The 22,370-nt window shown below is 44.4% G+C and overlaps 1 protein-coding gene across 2 annotated transcripts; it reads right to left on the reverse strand.

The window, feature by feature from the left end:
• Positions 1 to 1,705: 1,705 nt before the first annotated feature.
• On the reverse strand, positions 1,706 to 21,948 carry LOC137378535 (neuronal acetylcholine receptor subunit alpha-4-like). 2 transcript variants are annotated; one of them, XM_068048878.1, is made up of 6 exons: positions 21,885 to 21,948; positions 15,990 to 16,141; positions 11,878 to 11,922; positions 11,656 to 11,765; positions 7,846 to 9,232; positions 1,706 to 1,831 (listed from the first exon to the last, which is right to left on the reverse strand). In XM_068048878.1, the coding sequence occupies exons 1-6, from the start codon at positions 21,946 to 21,948 to the stop codon at positions 1,706 to 1,708; spliced, it is 1,884 nt and encodes a 627-aa protein (XP_067904979.1). The 2 variants fall into 2 exon arrangements, with proteins under 2 accessions (XP_067904979.1, XP_067904980.1); XM_068048879.1 differs by lacking the exons at positions 15,990 to 16,141; positions 21,885 to 21,948 and having other exon boundaries at positions 7,846 to 7,935; positions 8,431 to 9,232.
• Positions 21,949 to 22,370: the final 422 nt, after the last annotated feature.

Consider the following 22,370-nt stretch of genomic DNA (forward strand, 5'->3'; position numbering starts at 1 on the left):
CTCAGTCCTTGAGCCATCCGGCAAGGTTCCACTGTGTGCCAGCCAGAGCATTCCATACCATCAGTGGAAGTGGGTGTGAGGAATCCACATATATTACTCCACGAAAGTTGTGTCTAATCTGTACTTGAGTTAAAGCAGCAGGTTTCTGGTTTAGCACCTTCCAGGCAAATTCAAATTATGGTATTCAGCAACTAGGACCAAAATGGTGTGTTTAATCCAGACTTCAAACAGGTGTGTCTAATTAGCACAGTATCCATTGAGCACCTGTTTTCATCCTTTATTTGAAATAACCTCCACATATATTAATAGAAGTTTTAAAATCCTATTTATTCTCTAAATGTGAGTGTCACTGACAAGGCCAGCATTTATTACCCAATACTAGTTGCCCTTGAGAAGGTGCTGGTGAATCATCTTCTTGAGCCACTACAATCTGTTTGGTATTGCCACAGTGCTGATAGGTAGGTGGGGTAATACAGGATTTTGATCCAACATCGATGACGGAATGGCCAATATATGTTTTCGTCAGGATGGAGGGAGACTTGCAGGTGATGATGTTCCCATACGCCTGCTACCTTGTTCTTCTAATTGGTAATGATTGCGGGTTGGGAAGGCAAGCAGATATTCTGTGTTTTTGGAGATGATCTTACATCGTAGAACATTATATCATTTGGTTCTAAAATGGACAATTTGTCATTTGTTGCCAGTGTTTTAGAAACAGGCCATTCGGCCCAACTGGTCTGTGCCGGTGTTTCTGCTCCACATGAGACTCCTCCCACCCCTCTTCATCTTACCCTATGAGCATATCCTTCTATTCCTTTCTCCCTCATGTGTTTATCTAGCTTCCTCTTCTATGTATCTATATTATTCATCTCAACCACTCCCTGTGCTAGCGAGTTCCACATTCTCACCATTCTCTGGTTACAGTGGCGCAGTGGTTAGCACCGCAGCCTCACAGCTCCAAGGACCTGGGTTCAATTCTGGGTACTGCCTGTGCGGAGTTTGCAAGTTCTCCCTGTGACCGTGTGGGTTTCTGCCGGGTGCTCTGGTTTCCTCCCACTGCCAAAGACTTGCAGGTGATAGGTAAATTGGCCATTGTAAATTGCCCCTAGTGTAGGTAGGTGGTAGGGAATATGGGATTACTGTAGGGTTAGTATAAATGGGTGGTTCTTGGTTGGCCGAAGACTCGGTGGGCTGAAGGGCCTGTTCCAGTGCTGTATCTCTAAATATAAAAAATAAAGAGGTTTCCCTGAATTCCCTATTGGATTTATTAGTGACTATTTTATATTTCTGACCCCTAGTTTCATTTTCCACCACAGTTTGGAAACATCTTCTCTCCCTCTACCCTATCAAACCCTTTCATAATCTTAAAGACCTCAATCAGGTCAACCCTCATCCTTCTCTTTTCAAGTGAAAGGAACCCCAAACTGTTCAGACTCTCCTGATAGTTATAACCTCTCAGTTCTGCTGTCATCCTTGTAAATGTGTTAAATGTTGCATTATCAACTGATACCACTACTATCTAGCCCATTTTTCTTAAAGTGTAAACTGAGATCTCTCTTGCCCACACAATTCCTGTCTTTTATAAGCTGGAAAAAATAGTCTCAGAGCTTTGGGAAGTGATCTAGGGGTCAAGATGTAGATCAAAGCATCCATCCAATCAGACTCACGTAGCCGGTCTGTCCTGTGTTGGTTTTGTTGAAGTCCATCAAAGCATTCCCGCCAACCAAGGAGGCAGGAAAAGTCCCAGGGTTCCCAGCAAGCAAATGATGATAAATATCCACAAAAAGATGCGGTCAATCACCATGGCAACATACTTCCAGTCTTCCTTCACCTGCAAATCAGAGAACGTTATAAATCCAGATTACAAGGACAAACATTATACCACACAAGAGCCTCCTCCTTTTGTACTGCGGCCCACAAAAGCAGGAAAGTTCCTCCTCTGTTGTGAGTTGTCTGATCTCAGCTTTGGCAGTGGGGACACTAGAATTGGTCAGAGCACCTTTGGAGAAGGGAATAATGGGGAAAATTGAATAAGGGACATGGAGAATAAGTGGACAATCTGTTCAACTATATCACCAACTACTGCACTAGGGGATAATTTATTTATTTTTATTTAGAGATACAGCACTGAAACAAGCCCTTTGGCCCACTGAGTCTGTGTCGACCAACAACCACCCATTCATACTAATCCTATATTAACCCCACATTCCCTACCACCTACCTACACCAGGGGCAATTTACAATGGCTAATTTACCTATCAACCTGCAAGTCTTTGGCTGTGGGAGGAAACCGGAGCACCCGGCAGAAACCCACGCGGTCACAGGGAGAACTTGCAAACTCCACACAGGCAGTACCCAGAATCGAACCCGGGTCGCTGGCGCTGTGAGGCTGCGGTGCTAACCACTGCGCCACTGTGCCACCAATTCACCAATTAGTTCACCAATCACACTAAAGGAAGACTATGACAATATAACAACTCTAGTGAAACTTATACGTGGTTGGTAGAGCCGTGGGATCACTCCCTGCACTCAAAGCTACAGCCTCCATTTTGCAAATATATACTATATTTCTGGCACCAATGTGTATTGTTGCACAAATGCCTCAGCAGTAAATTCCAGTTGTTAGCTTGTTATTTTAGCTCTTTTAATCCTGTTTTCCCAATAAAACATGCTTGATATTACGTGAAATAGATTAACCCCTAACAAATTGTGTACAAAATCATGAGAGGTATAGACAGGGTGGATAGCAAGAGGCTTTTTCCCAGAGTGGGGGATTCAATTACTAGGGGTCATGAGTTCAAAGTGAGAGGGGTAAAGATTAGGGGGGATATGCGTGGAAAGTTCTTTACGCAGAGGGTGGTGGGTGCCTGGAATGCGTTGCCAGCGGAGGTGGTAGATGCGGGCACGATGGCGTCTTTTAAGATGTATCTAGACAGATACATGAATGGGCAGGAAGAAAAGAGATACAGACCCTTAGAAAATAGGCGACATGTTTAGATAGAGGATCTGGATCGGCGCAGGCTTGGAGGGCCGAAGGGCCTGTTCCTGTGCTGTAATTTTCTTTGTTCTTTGTTCTTTGTTCTAAATCCAACAGGGATTTCAGGAGGAACTTCTTTACCCAGAGAGTGGTGAGAATGTGGAACTTGCTACCACAGGGAGTGGTTGAGGTGAATAGTATCAATACATTTAAGGGGAAGCTGGATAAACACTTGAGGGAGAAAGGAATAGAAGGGTATGTTGATAGGATGAGATGTAGAGGAGCATAAACATCAACATGGATCAGTTGGACTGAATGGCCTGTTTAGTGCTGTAAATATTATGTAAAACTTTGTAGTACATTGTGATATAATTCACAAACTCTGCTTTTAACTTTGAGACCCACAGACAATGCATATGTCTGACTGCTGTCGCAATGCAGGAGGCCAACACAAGGATGACTGGCTAGTAGCAGGGTATTCTGGTTATTATATCACAGCATACTTGCATCACAGTTATGAACAAATCTGAACTGCTTTGATAAAGCCAGCTAGTACTGAACCGAGCTACCATCAAAAGGTCACAGTCTTGTTCAAGCAGAGGCTATGTGACAAATATGACCTGATATATGTGCAAAGATACTGTTGGGGTCACCTTTGAGAGGGAAGACTGGAGACTGAATAATGCATATGGTCTCTCCTACACCAGTTTTTTTATGATAGCTCAGTTATATTTGACTTAGGAAATGGTTCCGTCCCCATTGGAGGGTATAGTGAGGTCACTTGATTTTGCTAGGTACTGACAATTGTCTCTCTCTGATACATTATTACTTGCTCAGTGTACCCTAAATATACTATCCAACTGCTGTAAGAAATCCAACACGTCTTTCATCCTGTTGAGCAGAACATCTCCCTCAGCCATGTCCACCTACCCCATGCCCTTCTTTCCTGCTTCTGGTCTCAACTAAATAGTTGACACCATTTGTTGCGAAAAGGGAATAGAATCTATCTAGAAAATATGAATTAGAGTGTCCCCCGTGGTGTTAAAATCAGGTCTCAGTACACTGACTCCTACTCAAACCCATTCTTTCCCTAGGACTTTGAAATAGTGGAACTCCCCACTTCCCTCAAGTTTCCTTTCCTTCTTCAACTGGCAGCCTTTCAAAACCCAAACGTGGTGTCCTCTGATTGCAAGTGGCTCAGTTGAAAGCACTCTCGCTATTAATCACAGGGTTGTGGATACAAGCCTCACTCTAGGCTGACAGTCTCAGTGGTGTGCTGAGGGAGTGCTGCACTGTCAGAAGTGTTGTCTTTTAAATGAGATGTTAAGCCAAGGCCCTGTCTGTCCTCTCAGGTGCAGGTAAAAGATCCCGTGGTGCAATTTTGAAGAAAAGGAAGGGCGTTCTTTCCGATGTCCTGGCCAATATTTTTCCCTTAATCAACATCAATAAATTATCTCAAAAGTTAGAATACTGCCAATGCTGGAAATGCGAAATAAAAACAGGAAATGCTGGAAATACTCTGCAGGTCCGGCAGCATCTGTGGAGAGAGAAACAGTTAACATCAAGTTGATGACCTTTCATCAGTGTTTTTATCACTAAATTATCTGGTCATTCATCACATTGTTATTTGTGGGATCTTGATATGTACAAACTGATGCCATATTTCCTGCAATACCAACTGACTACACTTCAGAACGTACTCCAATGGCTGTGAAGCACTCCGGGACATGCTGAGGTTGTGAAAGGCGCTATCAAAATGCAAGTCTTTCTCTCTTTACTGCCACTTACTATAGAAACAAGCAGGTTATGAATAAGCAGTGGAGAACATAACATCATGTTGGATTTTCACGTCAGTTTGATCCAAGGTGACCTCAAATGATCAATCTGGAAACCCGGGATCAATCAGTGAAACTGCTGAGATTTAACAGCACAAGTGGAAAACTGCAAGTCTGCACCTCTGAAAGTTGATCCAGCTCCAAGTTGATCGGTTCAGCTTTGTATTTCTCAAAGGACATGGTAATCTTTGATTGCACAAGATATCCCCAGCCCCAGAGTAAGACGTTAAAGCCTGACTGTGACAGAATTTAATCAAATCAGCCATCCTCTCATTTTCCATCCTCTTCAGTAACACCCCCGCATCTATGTTGAATACTAACAAGGGGAACAAAACAGGAGATAAAGGATTAAAAATTCCTAAAAGGAATTAAAATGTGAGGAACTGGCTTAAACACTGTCCCTTTTAAAATGACATTTTCTGTAATTGCTTTGCCGATTCCTCAGGAACAGATTAAGAGTCAATTTATCAGACATACTTCCTCCGGTTCCACTCCAATAGGCTTAGCATGAACGATGTCCTTCAGAACTAACATGTCAACCTTCATAAGGATGTGTATAACATAGCATTTTGTAACCAAGCTCATTCTTCCTGACACGCTCAAACTGACAAAGGAGAGATGGCATGTTATCAGCAGCACTGCCTTGAAAGCATTTTCATTTATGGGACGTGAAATCACCTATTAATCTGAGTTAAATCAAAGAAGCAGTGACCGTTACCTCATCTGAGTAATGTATTGAAATAAAACAAGGGAGATTTCCGTCAGACCTCCTCCTGCTCTGCAGTAATAATGAACGGGTGTGTGGCAGAAAATTCATTTACGTGTGTTATGGTGACAAAACAGGAGGACACGCCAAGGAAACTCACTCCAGATTTACAGGGACAAAAGCAGGACACAGTGAGAAGCGAACCTTCTCCTTACAAAGCCATCTAATTGATAGAAAGAGAAAGAACTTGTGTTTATATCCTGATTTTCACCACCTTGGGACATCCCAAAGTGCTTTACAGCCAATGAAGCAATCACTGTTACAAAAAGCAAAATACTAGGAATTCTGGAAACCTCTCATCACAGACCTGAAACGTGGCCGGAATTTAACGTTGGGCGGGAGGCCCCACCCACAGACTGAAAGGTTGGTGACGAGCCCGCCTCCATTGGACCTGGGGAGCCATACCGGGATTTTACACTCCCCAGACCCTTAATTGTCCTTTGGTGGGACTTCCACCTTCTTGAAGCAGGAGGTCCCGCCTAATAGAGCTGTCGGCCAATCAGTGGGCTGGCAGCTCTTAGTCTCAGCAGTGCCACTGGGAGCGGTGGCCACTGCTGGGACTACACCCAGCTTCAGCAGGAAGAGGAAGGATGGCCCCGGAAAGAAGGTAAGTTTTTGGGGCCTTGCCAGAGACAATTGGCCGGGCCCCAGCAAGGCAAAGGGGGGGTCGGTTCCGGGGGTGTGTTGTGCGTTAGGGGCATTTAGGGCTTCAGGGACAGCCCTCCGTGGGGCACAGGGTGCCCAATCAGAAGGACCCCCCCTGCCCCCAGCCTGCAAGAAGGCCGCCTGGTTTTACCTGACAGTGTTCTTGGGGCCTTTGCTGCCCACGCACTGTGGGTAAAATACCTGTGATGGCAGGAGGAGGCCCTTAAGTGCCAGTTAATTGGCCACTTAAGGGCTTTGATTGGCCTAGTGTGGGCGGGCCGTTTCTCGCTATCGCCGCCCCGCGTAAAATTGCAGCAGGGTGGGACGGCGTCGGTAACGGCCCGCCCCCACCCAGCCTCCCACTCAATTTTTCAGCCCCCGCCACAAGCCCACTCATTGGGGGGGGGGGCCGTAAAATTCCAGCCGTTAACTCTGTTTCTCCACAGCTGCTGCCATACTTATAAGTATTTCCAGCACTGCCTGTTTATTTTTTAATTTAAGCAATCACTGTTGTAAAGTAGGGAATACAACAACCAATTTATCCACAACAAGAACCCACAAACAGTAATGTGATAATGACCAGATTATCTATTTATTAGTGATGTTGGTTGGGATAAATATTGACACAACAGGAAGAACCCCCCTGATGATCTTAAAATAGTGCTGTGGAATCTTTTATATCCACCAGAGAGGACAGCCTGGATTATGTGCTCATTTCTCTGAAGTGTTGAAACAGGTCATTTTATCCTCCACATGAGCTACCTTTCACCCTCATTTAACCAAACCAGTATATCCTCTATTCCTTTCTCCCTTATGTGTTTATCCAGCTTCCCCTTCAATGTATCGATACTATTCACCTCAACCACTCCCTGTGGTAGCGAGTTCCACATTCTCACCACTCTCTGGGTACTTTCCCCTGGATTTCCAATTGGATTTATTAATGACTATCTTATGTTTATGGTCCCTAGTTTTGGTTTCCTCCACAAGTGGAAACATTTTTTCTATGTCTAACCTATCAAAAGTTATCATCATTTTAATGAGCCCTATCTGGTCACCTCTCGGTCTTAACTTTTTTAGAGAAGAGAGCTCCAGCCTGTTCAGTTTTCTCTGATGCTTATCACCTTTCAGTTCTGGTATCATCCTTGTGAATCTTCTTTGAAACAGTGCCTCTATTTCATTTTTGTATAATGGAGACCAGAACTGTGGATAGTACTCTAAGTGCGGTCTAAGCCAGGTTCGATACAAGATTAATGTAACTTCTCTGTTTTTTAATTCACTCGGTCCAGAAATGAACCCCAGTGCTTTGTTTGCATTTTCTCTGGCCATGTTAACCTGCGTCGCTACTTTTAACAACTTGTAAATGTGTACCCCTTTGTTCTTTGACCACATTTAGACTCTTGCATTCTAAGGAGTATGTGACCTCCTCACTCCTCCCACCAAAATGAATTGCCTCACACTTAGCAATATTGAAATTAATTTGCCATTAACACACCATTCTGCAATTGCAATATGTCTGCCATGATTTGTTAATTTGCTCATGGTAAAGTTAGATTAGAAACTAGAAGAGCAGAAACATGTTTAAATCGATGTCAGCATCCAAACTCATTAACACTACTACTTACTAAGAAATCAGCATCCTCTGCACGTAAGTGGTCAGCAATGTAATGGACACCTTCCATTGCCAACTTCATGGCTGGGGTCAGCGATACTTTCTGCTGCTGTCTGGGGCTGGCTACTTTTGAATCTTGCTTTGTGCCCAAGGCTGCTCTCTTCACTTTATTCCCACGTTTGACTTTAGATGAAAATGAAGTTGACTGGTTCGAATCGCCATTCACATGGCATTGTTGAGTGACCGTGGACTGGGAATGCCCATTGGAATGGGGTGGATCTTCATGCAAATGGCAGTACTGGATACTGCTCGACCTACACTGGGCATTGGTCAATGGTGGATCCTCCTGCCCATAAGGATATTGAAGGTTCAACGACCTCCCTTTGGAACAAGAGTTAGGCTGCTCCTTAGCGAGACGTTGAGGAAAGTTGGTAGGTGAAGGACATGGACAGTTAGCTTGTGCCTGGTCCTCATGTAAAATGCTGTATTGGGTAGATTGTGATCTGCATAGTGCTTTGGGTTTCCCCTGGTCTTCCTGAAGATAACACTGAGTGGTCAATGATGTATCAGTACTCAATTGCTTGTCTGATCCTCGGACTAGATGGTTTTGCTCATCCTCAGCTTCAGCAGGGTGTGTTGAAGAGCTCAATACTTCGTGCATTAGCCCAATCAGTTTATTACAGTTTTTGTTCACAGCTGCGGGTCGTTGCATGAAGAGAACGCGAGGGATGCTGTCCAGGAAGAACTTCCGTACCCAGGCTGGCATGGTGTGTGTGTGGGGGGAGCGATGGTGAACATTCAGCACAAAGACTGTGATAACAATGGACAGAGTAACGAATATCATAGTGAAGAGAAGATATTCCCCAATTAGGGGAATGACCAGAGATGTGGAGGGAATGATTTCTGTTATAAGGAGGAGGAAGACAGTCAGTGAAAGCAACACAGAGATACAAAGTGTGATCTTTTCACCACAATCTGAGGGGAGGTAAAAAACTAACACCGTTAAACATGATATAAGCAAACAGGGAATGATAAGGTTAATAGTGTAGAACAGAGGAAGTCGTCTTATCAGGAAGGAATAGGTAATATCCGAGTAGACTTCTGTACAACATTCATACTTCTTGATGTTGTAATTCCCAACTGCGCTGATAATGACCCATTCTCCACTTTCCCAGTAGTCCTGCTGGTCAACATGTTTGTGCATGCTCACCAGGTCAATCTTAGCTTTGTCAAATGTCCATGATCCAAATTTCATGGTACAGTTCTGTTGGTCAAAAGGAAAGAAGGTCACATCAATACTACAGGAACTCTTGTAGATGGCCGGAGGTGTCCATTTGATCCTGCCGCTGTAGAACAGGTGAGCCTTGGTCAGGTGAGTGATGGCAAAGTCTCCATCAGCACTGCAAGGAGAGAAAACCGGGCACTATCATCAGAAGCTGAATCCAGCAAACAACAGCCTCCATAAAAACAAATTGCAATTATATAGTACATTATACATAGCAAAACATCCCAAGGCATTTCACAGGAGTGTTGCAAAACTAAATTTGCCACTGAGTCACATCAGGAGATATTGAGACAAGTGACCAAAAGCTTGGTCAAAGGGGTAGGCTTTAAGAAGTGTGTTAAAGAATGAGAGACAGGTGAAGAGGCAGAGAAGTTTAGGGAGGGAATTCCAGAGCTTAGAGCCCAGGCAGCTGACGGCACAGCCACCAATGATGGAGTGATTAAAGTCAGGGATGCGCAAGAGGTTAGAATTGGAGGCGCACAGAGATATCAGAGGGTTGTAGAATCTTAAATTTATACAGAACCTTTCCTGTAATTAACCAGCCTAAGGTGCTTCACAAAGTGAGCTGCAGGTGAAAATTATCCTCGTCAAAGAGCTACACGGATTACATAGAATATTGGCCATTTGGTCCAACCAGTCCAAGTTGGTGTTTATCCTCCATTTGAGCAGCGTCCCAATCCCAAGTGCCTGTTCTGATCCCATATTCCTCTTTTCAGAAACATAGTTGCATTAGGAACAGAAGGAGGCCATTCTGCTCCTTGAGCCTGTCCTGCCATTCAATTAGCTTATGGCTGGTCTGCACGTCAATCCCATTTACCTGCCTTTAGTCCATATCCCTCGATACCTTTAACTGGCAAAAATATAGCTCTGTCTTGAAAACTCCAACATCCACAGCCTTTTGGCAGGAGGGAGTTCCAGATTTCCAACAACCTTCGTGTGAAATAGTGCTTCCTGATTTCACTCCTAAATAACCTGGCTCTAATATTAAGACCTAGTCCCCTTGGTCTCGATTCCTCCAGTGGAAATAGTTTCTCCATAACTGCCCTGTTGGATATTTTTAACAGCTTAAACATCTTGATTAGATCCCCCCCCCCCTCAATCTCCTATAATCAAAGGAATACAAGCCAAGTTTATGCACCTGTCCTCATAATTTAAGCCTCTAAGCCCTGCTATCATTCTGGTGAACTAAGATTGTTCTTTCTTTCTGTAAAATTGTGTTTTTAGTGTTTCTTCTTATAGTTTAGGAATTAGAATCATAGAATTACGTGTCACAAAAGGAGGTCATTCAGCCCATCATACCTGTGTTGGATCTCTAAAAGAACTATCCAATTAGACCCACTCCCCACTGCACTTTCCCCATAGCCCTGCACATTTTTCCTTTTCAAATATTTATCCAATTCCCTTTTGAAAGTTATCATTGAATCTATTTCCACCACCCTTTCAGGCCACACCTTCTAGATCATAACTCGCTGAGTAGAAGAATTGATTAATAAATGATATTTGAGCAGATTTATTTCTGTAATGTTAATCTTTGTTTTCAAGTCAGCAGGCATGCTGAAAACCAGTCAGTCCAGGGAGATGGCAAGTTCCCTGAGTCGAGTGACAGGAAAGGTTTAAAGGTTTTGTGGCAATTTAAGAAATCATCAGGCCATTCAGAGGCTTCATAATGAGATGAATATTTGAATGTGTGAATTGTAGCCAGATACCCAGATACATAGAGTTACATAGAATGGACAGCACAGAAAGAGGTCACAACAAAAACAAGAAATGCTGGATTCACTCAGCAGGTCTGGCAGCATCTGTGGAAAGAGAAGCAGAGGTCATTTGGCCTAACTGGTTCATGCCAGTTTCTATGCTCCACACGAGTCTCCTCCCACCCCTTTTCATCCCTGTCATATCCTTCTATTCCTTTCTCCTTCATGTGTCTATCTAGCTTTCCGTTAAACATATCTATATTATTCACCTCAACCACTCCCTGTTGTACCGAGTTCCACATTCTCACCACTCTCTGGGTAAAGACGTTCCTCCTGAATTCCTCTATTGGATTTATTGGTGACTGTCTTATATTTATAAACTTTAATTGTGGTCTCCCTTATAAGTCAAAACATCTTCTCTACGTCTTCCCTATCAAACCCATTCATATATTCTTAAAGATCTTGATCAGGTCACCCTTAACGTTCTCTTTTCCGGAGAAGAGAGTCCCAGTCTGGTCAATCATTCCTGATAGGTATAACCTCTCAAATCTGATACCATCTTTGTAAATCTTTTTTGCACCTTATCCTGTGCCTCTTACATCTTTTTTTTATGATGGGGGGTGCCTGGAAATGTGCACAGTACTCCCAGTATGGTCTAACTAAGGTTTGATATAACTTTAACATGACTTCCCTGCTTTTCAGTTCTATCCCTCTAGATATGAACCCCAGTGCCTTGTTTGCTTTATGTTATGATCTTATTAACCTGCGTTGCTATTTTTAGTGCTTTATGCAGCAGGATGTTTCACAGCAAACAACACAATTAAATCCACTTGCTGTGACCCACTTGTTGTATAGGACAATGTCAGGCCTCCAGAGGAGTTCTGATGGGACTCTGATTGATGTCACATTCCCGTAGTCCAAGGGATTCCAGCGGAGTTTAAAATCATGCCATTCCTGAAAATCAAGAGAGGAAAAAAAAGGACAAGTAGAGAGAAGAGGCATTTTGAAGAAACTAGTGAATGAAAAAAATAATCGAAGGACTTATTTGACCAACACTCTAACAGACCTGTTTGATCCAGACATTAGTGGTCATCATTTGATTCTTTTCATCCTGTGTGGAGAGGAAGATATGTTACATTTAAAAGAAAACAGGGTATTTTAAATCTGAACTAATTACAGCAGCAATTTAAAAAGTCTCTCCTACACTGTCACTCAGAGCATTCCTTAATCAAAACATGAAATCTGTTTTATCTTTTTCACACTCTTGCTTCAGAGTCAGAAGGTTGTGGGTTTAAGACCCACTCCAGAGACTTGAACACAAAATCTAGGCTGACACTCCCGGTGTGGTATTGAGGCAGTGCTGCACTGTCAGAGGTGCAATCAAACCAAGGCCCTGTCTGCTCTCTCAGATGGATGAAAAAGATCCCATGACACTAGTTGAAGAAAAGCAGGGGAATTCTCCCGAAACCAACATCTCTAAAACAGGTTATTCTCACGTGATTTTTGAATGCTCTGGTGCTCTAAGAGCAACTGCGGAGAATATTTCACAAGTACACATGGAATAGAACATAGAACATAGAACAGTACAGCACAGTACAGGCCCTTCGGCCCACGATGTTGTGCCGACCCTTTAACCTACTCTAAGATCAAACTACCTACATACCCTTCATTCTACTATCATCCATGTACCTATCCAAGAGTCGCTTAAATGACCCTAATGTATCTGCTTCTACTACCACCGCTGGCAGTGCATTCCACGCACCCACCACTCTCTGTGTAAAGAACCTACCTCTGACATCTCCCCTAAACCTTCCTCCAATCACCTTAAAATTATGCCCCCTGGTGATAGCCCTTTCCGCCCTGGGAAAAGGTCTCTGGCTATCCACTCTATCTATGCCTCTCATCATCTTGTACCCCTCTATCAAGTCACCTCTCATCCTTCTTCGCTCCAATGAGAAAAGCCCTAGCTCCCTCAACCTTTCTTCATAAGACATGCCCTCCAGTCCAGGCAGCATCCTGGTAAATCTCCTCTGCACCCTCTCTAAAGCTTCCACATCCTTCCTATAATGAGGCGACCAGAACTGAACACAATATTCCAAGTGTGGTCTAACCAGGGCCTTATAGAGCTGCAGCATAACCTCGCAGCTCTTAAACTCAATCCCCCTGTTAATGAAAGCCAACACCCCATACGCCTTCTTAACAACCCTATCAACTTGGGTGGCAACTTTGAGGGATCTATGGACATGGACCCCAAGATCCCTCTGTTCCTCCACAATGCCAAGAATCCTGTCTTTAAGCCTGTATTCTGCATTCAATTTCGACCTTCCAAAATGAATCACTTCACACTTTTCCAGGTTGAACTCCATCTGCCACTTCTCAGCCCAGCTCTGCATCCTGTCAATGTCCCGTTGCAACCTACAACAGCCCTCCACACTATCCACAACTCCAGCAACCTTTGTATCATCAGAAAACTTACTAACCCAGCCTTCCACTTCCTCATCCAAGTCATTTATAAAAATCACAAAGAGCAGAGGTCCCAGAACAGATCCTTGCGGAACACCACTGGTCACCGAGCTCCAGGCTGAATACTTTCCATCTACTACCACCCTCTGTCTTCTATGGGCCAGCCAATTCTGTATCCAGACAGCCAAATTTCCCTGTATCCCATGCCTCCTTACTTTCTCAATGAGCCTACCATGGGGAACCTTATCAAACGCCTTGCTAAAATCCATATACACCACATCCACTGCTCTTCCTTCATCAATGTGTTTTGTCAATCCTCAAAGAATTCAATAAGGCTTGTGAGGCATGACCTGCCCCTCACAAAGCCATGCTGACTATCTCTAATCAAACTATACTTTTCCAAATAATCATAAATCCTGTCTCTCAGAATCCTCTCCAATAATTTGCCCACCACCGACGTAAGATTGACTGGTCTGTAATTCCCAGGGTTATCCCTATTCCCTTTCTTGAACAAGGGAACAACATTTGCCACCCTCCAATCATCTAGTACTACTCCAGTGGACAGTGAGGATGCAAAGATCATCGCCAAAGGCGCGGCAATCTCTTCCCTCGCTTCCCGTAATATCCTTGGGTATATCCCGTCTGGCCCCGGGGACTTATCTATCCTCATGTCTTTCAAAATTTCCAGCACATCCTCCTTCTTAACATCAAATGAAAAAGAAGGTCCTCCAATTTACGTAGCACCTTTCAGAATTTCAGGACATCTCAAAGAGCTTCACAGGCAATTAAATTGAAGTGTTGTCACTCAATGTGGGAAAGACGGCAGCTAATTTGCACTCAGCAAGGTCTCAAAAACAACCTTCAAATAAATGACCAGATATTCTGTTTTTAAGTGTTGGTTGAGGGATAAATATTGGCCAGGACTCCTCCCCCACTCCTCTTCAAATAGTGTCATGACATGTTTAACATTCACCTAAGAAAGCAGACAGGGTCGTAAAGTCATTATGACACAGAAGTAGGCCATTTGGCCCATCGGATCCATACTGGCTCTCTGAAGAGCAATCCAATCTATCCCCGTAATCCTACAAGTTTATTTCCTTCAAGTGCCCATTCAATTTACTTTTAAAATCATTCATCGTCTCCTCTTCCACCACCCTCGTAGGCAGCGAGTTCCAGGTCATTACCACTCACTACATAATAAAGTTCTTCCTCACAATTCCCCCTGGCATCTCTAACCCAAAATCTTAAATCTGTGTCCCCTAGTCCTTGTACCATCAATTAGTGGGAACAGTTATTCCTTGTCTAACTTATCAAAGCCTGTTATAATATTGTACACCTCTATCAGCTCTCCCCTCAATCTCCTTTGCTCCAAGGAGAACAACCCCAGCTTCTCCAACATAACTTTGTAACTAAAATCCCTCATCCCTGGAACCATTCTGGTGAATCTCCTCTGCACCCTCTCAAGGACCTTTACATCCTTTCTAAAGTGTGGTGACCAGAACTGGGCGCAATATTCCAGTTGGAACCTAAACGGAGCTTTATAAAGGTTCAGCGTAACTCCCTGCTTTTGTACTCAATACCTCTATTTATGAAGCCCAAGATCCCATATGCAATCTAAGCAATCTCTCAATACGTCCTGCCACCTTCAAAAATCGATGCACATGCACCCCCAGGTCCCTCTGTCCCTGCACACTTTTTAGAACTGTGCCATTAAGTTTTATATTGCCTCTCCCTATTCCTTCTGCGAAAGCGCATCACCTCACATTTTTTGGTGTTAAATTCCATCTGCCACTTGTCTGCCCATTCTGCTAGCTTATCTATGTCCTGTTGCAGTTGATTGGTCTCCCCCTCACTATTTGCCACACCTCCAGATTTGGTATCATCAATAAATTTTAAAATTTTACTTTGTATTCCAATATTCAAGTCATTATCAAGTCAAAAAAAAAGTATTGGTTTAATCTCGCATTCAAAAGACAGCACCTCCAACAGCATTGCATTCCCTCAGTACTCCACTGGGAATGACAGCTGAGTCTTTAGATTGGGGCTTGAACCCACAACCTTCAGTAGGAAGAGGAGAACACTGAGCCCCAACTGACACTTAATCTAACCAGCATTGGAACATGAATCACAGAGCTGAAAGGCCACAGCCTAACACACTGTACCATCCAGCACCAACAAAACGAAGATGAAGGCAGATAAACAATAAAACATGGTGGGGGATACAATGAGTTGAGAAGCTCCAGTATGTAAATGCAGAGCAAAGGATTGAATGAAAAGTTTAATTTAGTATAACACAGACTCAGAAGATCATCCCAAGTGAACTTGGAGTCAGTGAGTCACGGGCGAGGAGTCTGTTCTTTTATATATCCACAAGAAAAATTGTTTTAGGACAAATATAAATTGGAAATTATAGGAAATTTTAAAACTTCTTTTTTTAAATTGATGTACATGCAGGTTTACAGTTGTTGTTGGCTCTGGATGGGGGGTTTGATGAACTGAATGGCCTTTACTTCTTGCTGACCTTATGTTATATATCATTTTGGTATAAAGTACTATTGATCCAGCCTTATATGACTCAAATGGCACCTCCTCCAAATATTAGAACACGATATCACTACGGGTTATGCAGTATCTTGTATGAAATGTTAAAGTTTAGTTAACAATATTGAAAATATGAGACAATCATTGCTGCAGCCTTTAGTTTCTCCCACATACCACATCTACAAGTTGTGCGATCGACAATCCAAAGTGCACAAGGACCACGTCTGAGGAGTTAAGCACGGGTCGGGACAATTTGTTGTAGCTGGTGAAGAGAGTTTTCAGGAGACGCTCCTCAGCTTGGACCCGAGATTCCACCTTACAACAAACTGAAAAGACACAGGAAACGTCACTCATTCATTGCAGGAGAATGTACCAGCTTTACCTCAGCTCTGCTCGGAACATCGGGCAGAAGTACCAGATGTTTGCTTGGAATCTATAAATACTTTGAAAGGACCATAGAATGTTCTTTCCCATCAGCTCCTCTGTCTCTTGGCCCTCCAGACCACATACCTATTGAGAGAAATAATGTCTTATCATGTCTCTCAGAAACATCTCAATTCACTTCATGGTCAGTGAGGCGCCATGTAGGAAACCAGGAAAAGGGAAAAGTGCCCAACTAACTGGTAGCTCTTTCAAAGAGCTGGCAAAGGCATGATATCCCAATGGCCTACTCAGTGCTGTAACCTCCTCCACCCAGGAATGCTCCTCGCCCTCCGACTCTGGCTTCTTGTGTCCCACCACAGACCCCAAACTCTAGAATTCTTTTTCTAAAAGCCTCCATCTCTCTTCCTTTAAGAGGTCCACATGGGGGCTGCTCTCTTCGGCTAAAGGAGCTGTCTGACAAGAAGGTGAAGATTTCTCCCTGCCCCATTTTGCCCCTTCTCATTCTCATGTAGGAGGAGGTCCTTGGCCTAGTGATAGAATTTCCCTCTCTGGTGAAGGGATTGAGCTGTACCCCAGACAGCCACGATGAATGGGGATAACAACCTGGTCTCTAAATACTGGGCTGAAATCCAGTAAGGGGACTTGTTGCCCAGATGGAGTGTTCACTGGCTCAGGGGAAGTATTCCTGCCTCTGAGTTTGAAGGGTTGGTTTGGGCCTCAAGTTCAGACAGCCCCAGTGAGTGAAGACCGGAGCTTCAGCTCTGAATACTGGGTTGAGGTCCAGCAGGGAGGCATATGCCAATAGAGGTGAGTTCCCCACCTCACTATTGTAACGGGTAAGTGAAGCTTGATTATAGACCATCTGGGGGTAGGTCCACCCAAGGTGAAAACAGTGATTGTATCCATTGTTAATTTGAATGCTGAGATTGATAAATACTTTTGGATAACAAAAATTAAGAGATATGGGACAAAGGCGGGTATATGGAGTTAGGTCACAGATCGGCCATGATGTCACTGAAAGGTGCAACAGGCTCGTGAGGCTGATTGGCCTCCTCCTGTCCCTATATTCCTGTGATGAAGGCTACAGGAAACCACCTCAGCTACTCTTCCCTAGTAAATAGCTCATGTGCCAAGATCAGTGTTAGGGCCTGGCCTGGGACAGAACACTGAATGGGCATACGTGTTTAAACCCCTTCATGGACATGCCCATCCCTATTCCTGTAACCTCCTCCACCCAGGAATGCTCATCACCCTCCGACTCTGGCTTCTCCTGTCCCACCACAGACCCCAAACTCTAGAATTCTTTTTCTAAAAGCCTCCATCTCTCTTCCTTTAAGACCCTATTAAAAACCCGCTCTTTGACCAAGCTTTTGGTTACCCCCTCCTAGTATCTCTTTAATTTGATGTTCATTTTTCTCATTACATCTCGATATGGGACCTTGGATCATTTTTCAAGTTGTTCTTCTTTTGGTTGAAGATGCAGATTTACACTGGGCCTTAGTCCATGGGCATCCACTGACTGACAGCAGGTTATTGGACCATAGTAAAGGTAGGAACCAACAAACTTAGCATGGACCAGAGGGACCTTGTTTGCCTGTGTGACTCATTACCACACCACGTGGTGTACTTACCAACTACTGAGGGAGCCCTGGAGAATGATTTTAACATCCTCTTGAATGGAAGAAAAATCCACAATCCTAATTCGAAAATATAGCGTCCAAAAAAGACTTGCATTTATGTTAGCACCAATCACAGCCTCGGGGCTTCCTACATCTACTTTAATGACATTGGTTGCGAAATATGCATTGTATTGGGGTGAGCTCCCTTGTGTTTCTTCAAATAGTGCTCTGATCTCTAACCTCCACAAAAGTCCGAGTGTATCAGGCCTGTGTCCTCAGTACCTTGCTCTACGGCAGCGAGGCCTGGACAACGTATGCCAGCCAAGAGCGACGTCTCAATTCATTCCATCTTCGCTGCCTTCGGAGAATACTTGGCATCAGGTGGCAGGACTATATCTCCAACACAGAAGTCCTTGAAGCGGCCAACACCCCCAGCTTATACACACTACTGAGTCAGCGGCGCTTGAGATGGCTTGGCCATGTGAGCCGCATGGAAGATGGCAGGATCCCCAAAGACACATTGTACAGCGAGCTCGCCACTGGTATCAGACCCACCGGCCGTCCATGTCTCCGTTATAAAGACGTCTGCAAACGCGACATGAAATCGTGTGACATTGATCACAAGTCGTGGGAGTCAGTTGCCAGCATTCGCCAGAGCTGGCGGGCAGCCATAAAGACAGGGCTAAATTGTGGCGAGTCGAAGAGACTTAGTAGTTGGCAGGAAAAAAGACAGAGGCGCAAGGGGAGAGCCAACTGTGCAACAGCCCCAACAAACAAATTTCTCTGCAGCACCTGTGGAAGAGCCTGTTACTCCAGAATTGGCCTTTATAGCCACTCCAGGCGCTGCTTCACAAACCACTGACCACCTCCAGGCGCGTATCCATTGTCTCTCGAGATAAGGAGGCCCAAAAGACCTGAGAGGACAGACTGGTCTCTGCGTGGGTTTCCTCCGGGTGCTCCGGTTTCCTCCCACATGCCAAAGACTTGCAGGTTGAAAGGTTAATTGGCCATTATAAATTGCCCCTAGTATAGGTAGGTGGTAGGGAAATATAGGGATGGGTGGGGATGTGGTAGGAATATGGAATTAGTGTAGGATTAGTATAGATGGATGGTTGATGGTCGGCACAGACTCGGTGGGCCGAAGGGCCTGTTTCAGTGCTGTATCTCTAAACTAAAAGGCAGCACCTCCGACAGTGCTGCACTACTGCAGTAGGAGGGCCAATCGAAATTATTTGCTATGTTTCCAGAGCAGAACTTGAAGCCACAAGCTACTGAGTCAGAGATTAAGAGTGCTAACCACTGAACCAGATAGCGCTCAGTCTGGACTTTAAAATACTATGTGTAAATAGTTATTATTTAGAGTCACAATATCAGTAGTTGGCACGCATTCTAAATAGAATAGGCTCTAAATCGGTGCTTTCAACACCGAAATCCCTCTCTTTATTTCAGCTGTTAATCCTTTTATTTTGAACGGTTACTGGTTCTATAATATCGGAAGGAGACTTTTCAGAATCACGCTTTGATCATTTGTGGGTTTGGGATCTCCGGTGTCATCGGCGGGCTCGAGTCTCAGATCACCATGAACTATGAAATCACCATGAAATATTTCTATTCAGAAAGTAATAACCGAACAGTAACATTATTCATAGATCGATTGCAGCAAAAATACCCTGTTAAGGTGCAAGACATTAATATTTCGACAAAGTAAAAGTTTTAAAAAAAGAAAGCCAGAGGAATATGTAAACTAAATCCCGTTATATCACACTATGGAACTAGGCGGTGTAAATGCACTTGATAATCTGAACATTTGGAACCCTCAGAGACCTGATGTCTGAATCTGCCTCTTGTCAAGTTAGCTGCGCACAGACTGAGGGTGAGTTTACTGGGTTCTTGCAGTTTACTCCCACTTATAACGAAAATACCCCCACCAGATAACTACCCTCATCCAAATATACCTTTAACATCTATTACCCCCCGGTCCTTTTATTTCTCATTGGCTGCATCTTGGGAACAGTGAGCAGATAACTGGGGCATTCTCTGCGTCTGCTGACAAGATCCAAGTCAGCGAAAGGTAGAATTCGTTCCTAACCAAAAAAAAATCAGCATCTGTATAATCTAATCTCATTTCAATCAAAGAAAGGGAAATAAATTCATGCAGGATAAAGATCCCACAATTCAAACTCCAAAATTGAGATGGTTCCTTCAGTTTTCAGGATCCGGCAGAATGAATTGCTTCTCGCTAATCACTGACAGCTCAGTTTTCATCCTCTGTCAGACCAGCTGAACAAGTTCAGGCCAAACAGTTGAACAAGTCTGGAGGTGATACAACAGGCTCATCGGCATCAGGCAAGATGGAAACGGATTTCTCGATCCTTTGTGTGTTCCTTACGTGAAAAGGCAGAAGGAAATTGAGAAGGAATTCGATTTTTTTAAAAAGAGCGTGTTAATTGAAAGGGAATCAGGCGAGAGTCGCTACATAGACTCATGGACTGTCTCTCCCGTGCCTGTAACTTGTTCTCCTTGACTATAAGCCTCAAGAAAACCGTGGTCATGGGCCAAGGTGTTGCATCTCTGTGCCAATCACACTAAATAACACCCCACTGAAAGTGCTTAGCAAATTCTGCTATCTTGGGTCCACGGTGACAATCTGTCCCTTGATGCAGAGCTTGGTACAGGCATAGGGAAAGCAGATATCAGCTTTGGCCAATTTGCAAAACGCATGGGATAACACCAAGCTGACCCTTAGGACCAAGCTGATGGTTTACAAAGTCTGTGTTCTCAGCCCCTTGCTGTATGGCTCTGAAACATGGGTGACTTACAGCTACCGGGAAAAGAAGCTCAATAATTTCCATCTTCACTGTCTGCAGCACATTATGGGTCAAAATCACAAATGTGGCAGTCCTCTCAAAGGCAGAGCTCCCAAGTGTGTTGGCACTAATCAGAGGCGGCTTCAGTGGATTGGACACATCCACAGGCTGGAAGACAGTCACATATCCAAGGACCTTCTGTATGGTGAGGTACCCAGAGCCAGACGACCAGTGGGGCGCCCAAAGCTCGGCTTCGAGGATATTTGTAAGCGTGACATGAAGGCCCTAAATGACGACTATTGCATCTGGGAGTCACTGACTGGTAAAAGAGGGAAATGGTGACACATCCTGTGGACTGGTGTGCACTACCACGATGACCAGTGGCTACAGCAGCTTGGCAACAGGCGCCAACATAAGAAACAACAACTCACAGTGTGCAGGGAAGACGGGGGCATAATGGTATTGTCACTAGACAATAACCCAAAGCCCCAGGCTAATTCCCTGGGGACATGGGTTCGAATCCTACCATGGCAGGTGGGGGAATTTGAATTCAATTAATAAACTTGGAATTAAAAGCTGGTCTATTGGTGACCATGAAACCATTGTCAGTTGTGATAAAAACCCATCTGGTTCACTAATGTCCTTTAGGGAAGGAAATCTGCTGTCCTTACCTGGTCTGGCCTACATGTGACTTCAGACCCACAGCAATGTGGTTGACTCTTAACTGCCCTCTGAAATAGCCTAGCAAAGCCACTCAGTTGAAAAGGGCAATTAGGGATGGGCAACAATTGCCGGCTTTGCCAGCGACGCCCACATCCCATGAAAGAATAATAAAAGAACTTGGCAGCTTCACCTGCGGCACTTGTGGCAGAACCCTGCCTCTCAAGGATTGGCCTTCACAGCCATCAACAAAGGTGCACCAAGACAAGACACTCCACCTAAATGGATTGTTTCCTGTGTGTCCATCATCTTTCATAGATGGTGAGATGCCAACCTGACTTGATCAGGTGAGAGTGAGGGGATGTGTGCGCAAGAGAGTTAAGGGTGAGTGACAATCTGTATCAAAGATTATGTGAGTGAGAGACAGCATTTCTTGTTCTGAGATGTGGTACAAAGCGAGTTTGCGAGAAGGCAGTCAGTGTCGGGGCTCTGTTTCTTGTTCCAGTCCTGCCCTGCACGGTAGTCCTTCAGTTTGGTTTCTGGGCTGTATTAGTGAGTGAAACAGTGGCAGCAACACAGGAGGTAGTCAGAAAGCTTACCTGGGGACAGCTCCAGGAGTATCAGTAGCAGGAGAGCAGAGTCACCCCAAAGGGAGGGCTTCATCAGATCCCTTCCTCGCCTCCTCCCCTCCAGTGTTCGCTCTCTGCCTCTCTCTATCACCCGGCTCCTCACTCTATTTTTCCCTTTCACTGCCGTCTGACCGTTGTCTCCCATCATTGATTTCCTGGTCGGGTTAAGTCCTTTATCTTCCCTCTCCCCGGTTAATCCACAGAGCTAACACTTTGCACTGCCAGTTACTCTCTGTACTTGTCCTCACTCCTCAATGTGCCAGCTGTTATCTGTCTCTTTCTCACTCTCTCACTCTCTCTCTCTCTGTCCTCTACACTCGCTCTCCTTCATATAGTGGAGTTCTCTCAGTTCCTGGGCAGAAATCCCCTCCTTTGCCATCAGTCTCTGCTCCTCCTAGTTTACAGCTGGACCCAATCTCATTGAGCACTGTTCGCGATGACCCTCCTGGAACAGTC

Source organism: Heterodontus francisci, chromosome 16 (genome assembly GCF_036365525.1).
Source record: "Heterodontus francisci isolate sHetFra1 chromosome 16, sHetFra1.hap1, whole genome shotgun sequence".
NCBI lineage: Eukaryota > Metazoa > Chordata > Chondrichthyes > Heterodontiformes > Heterodontidae > Heterodontus > Heterodontus francisci.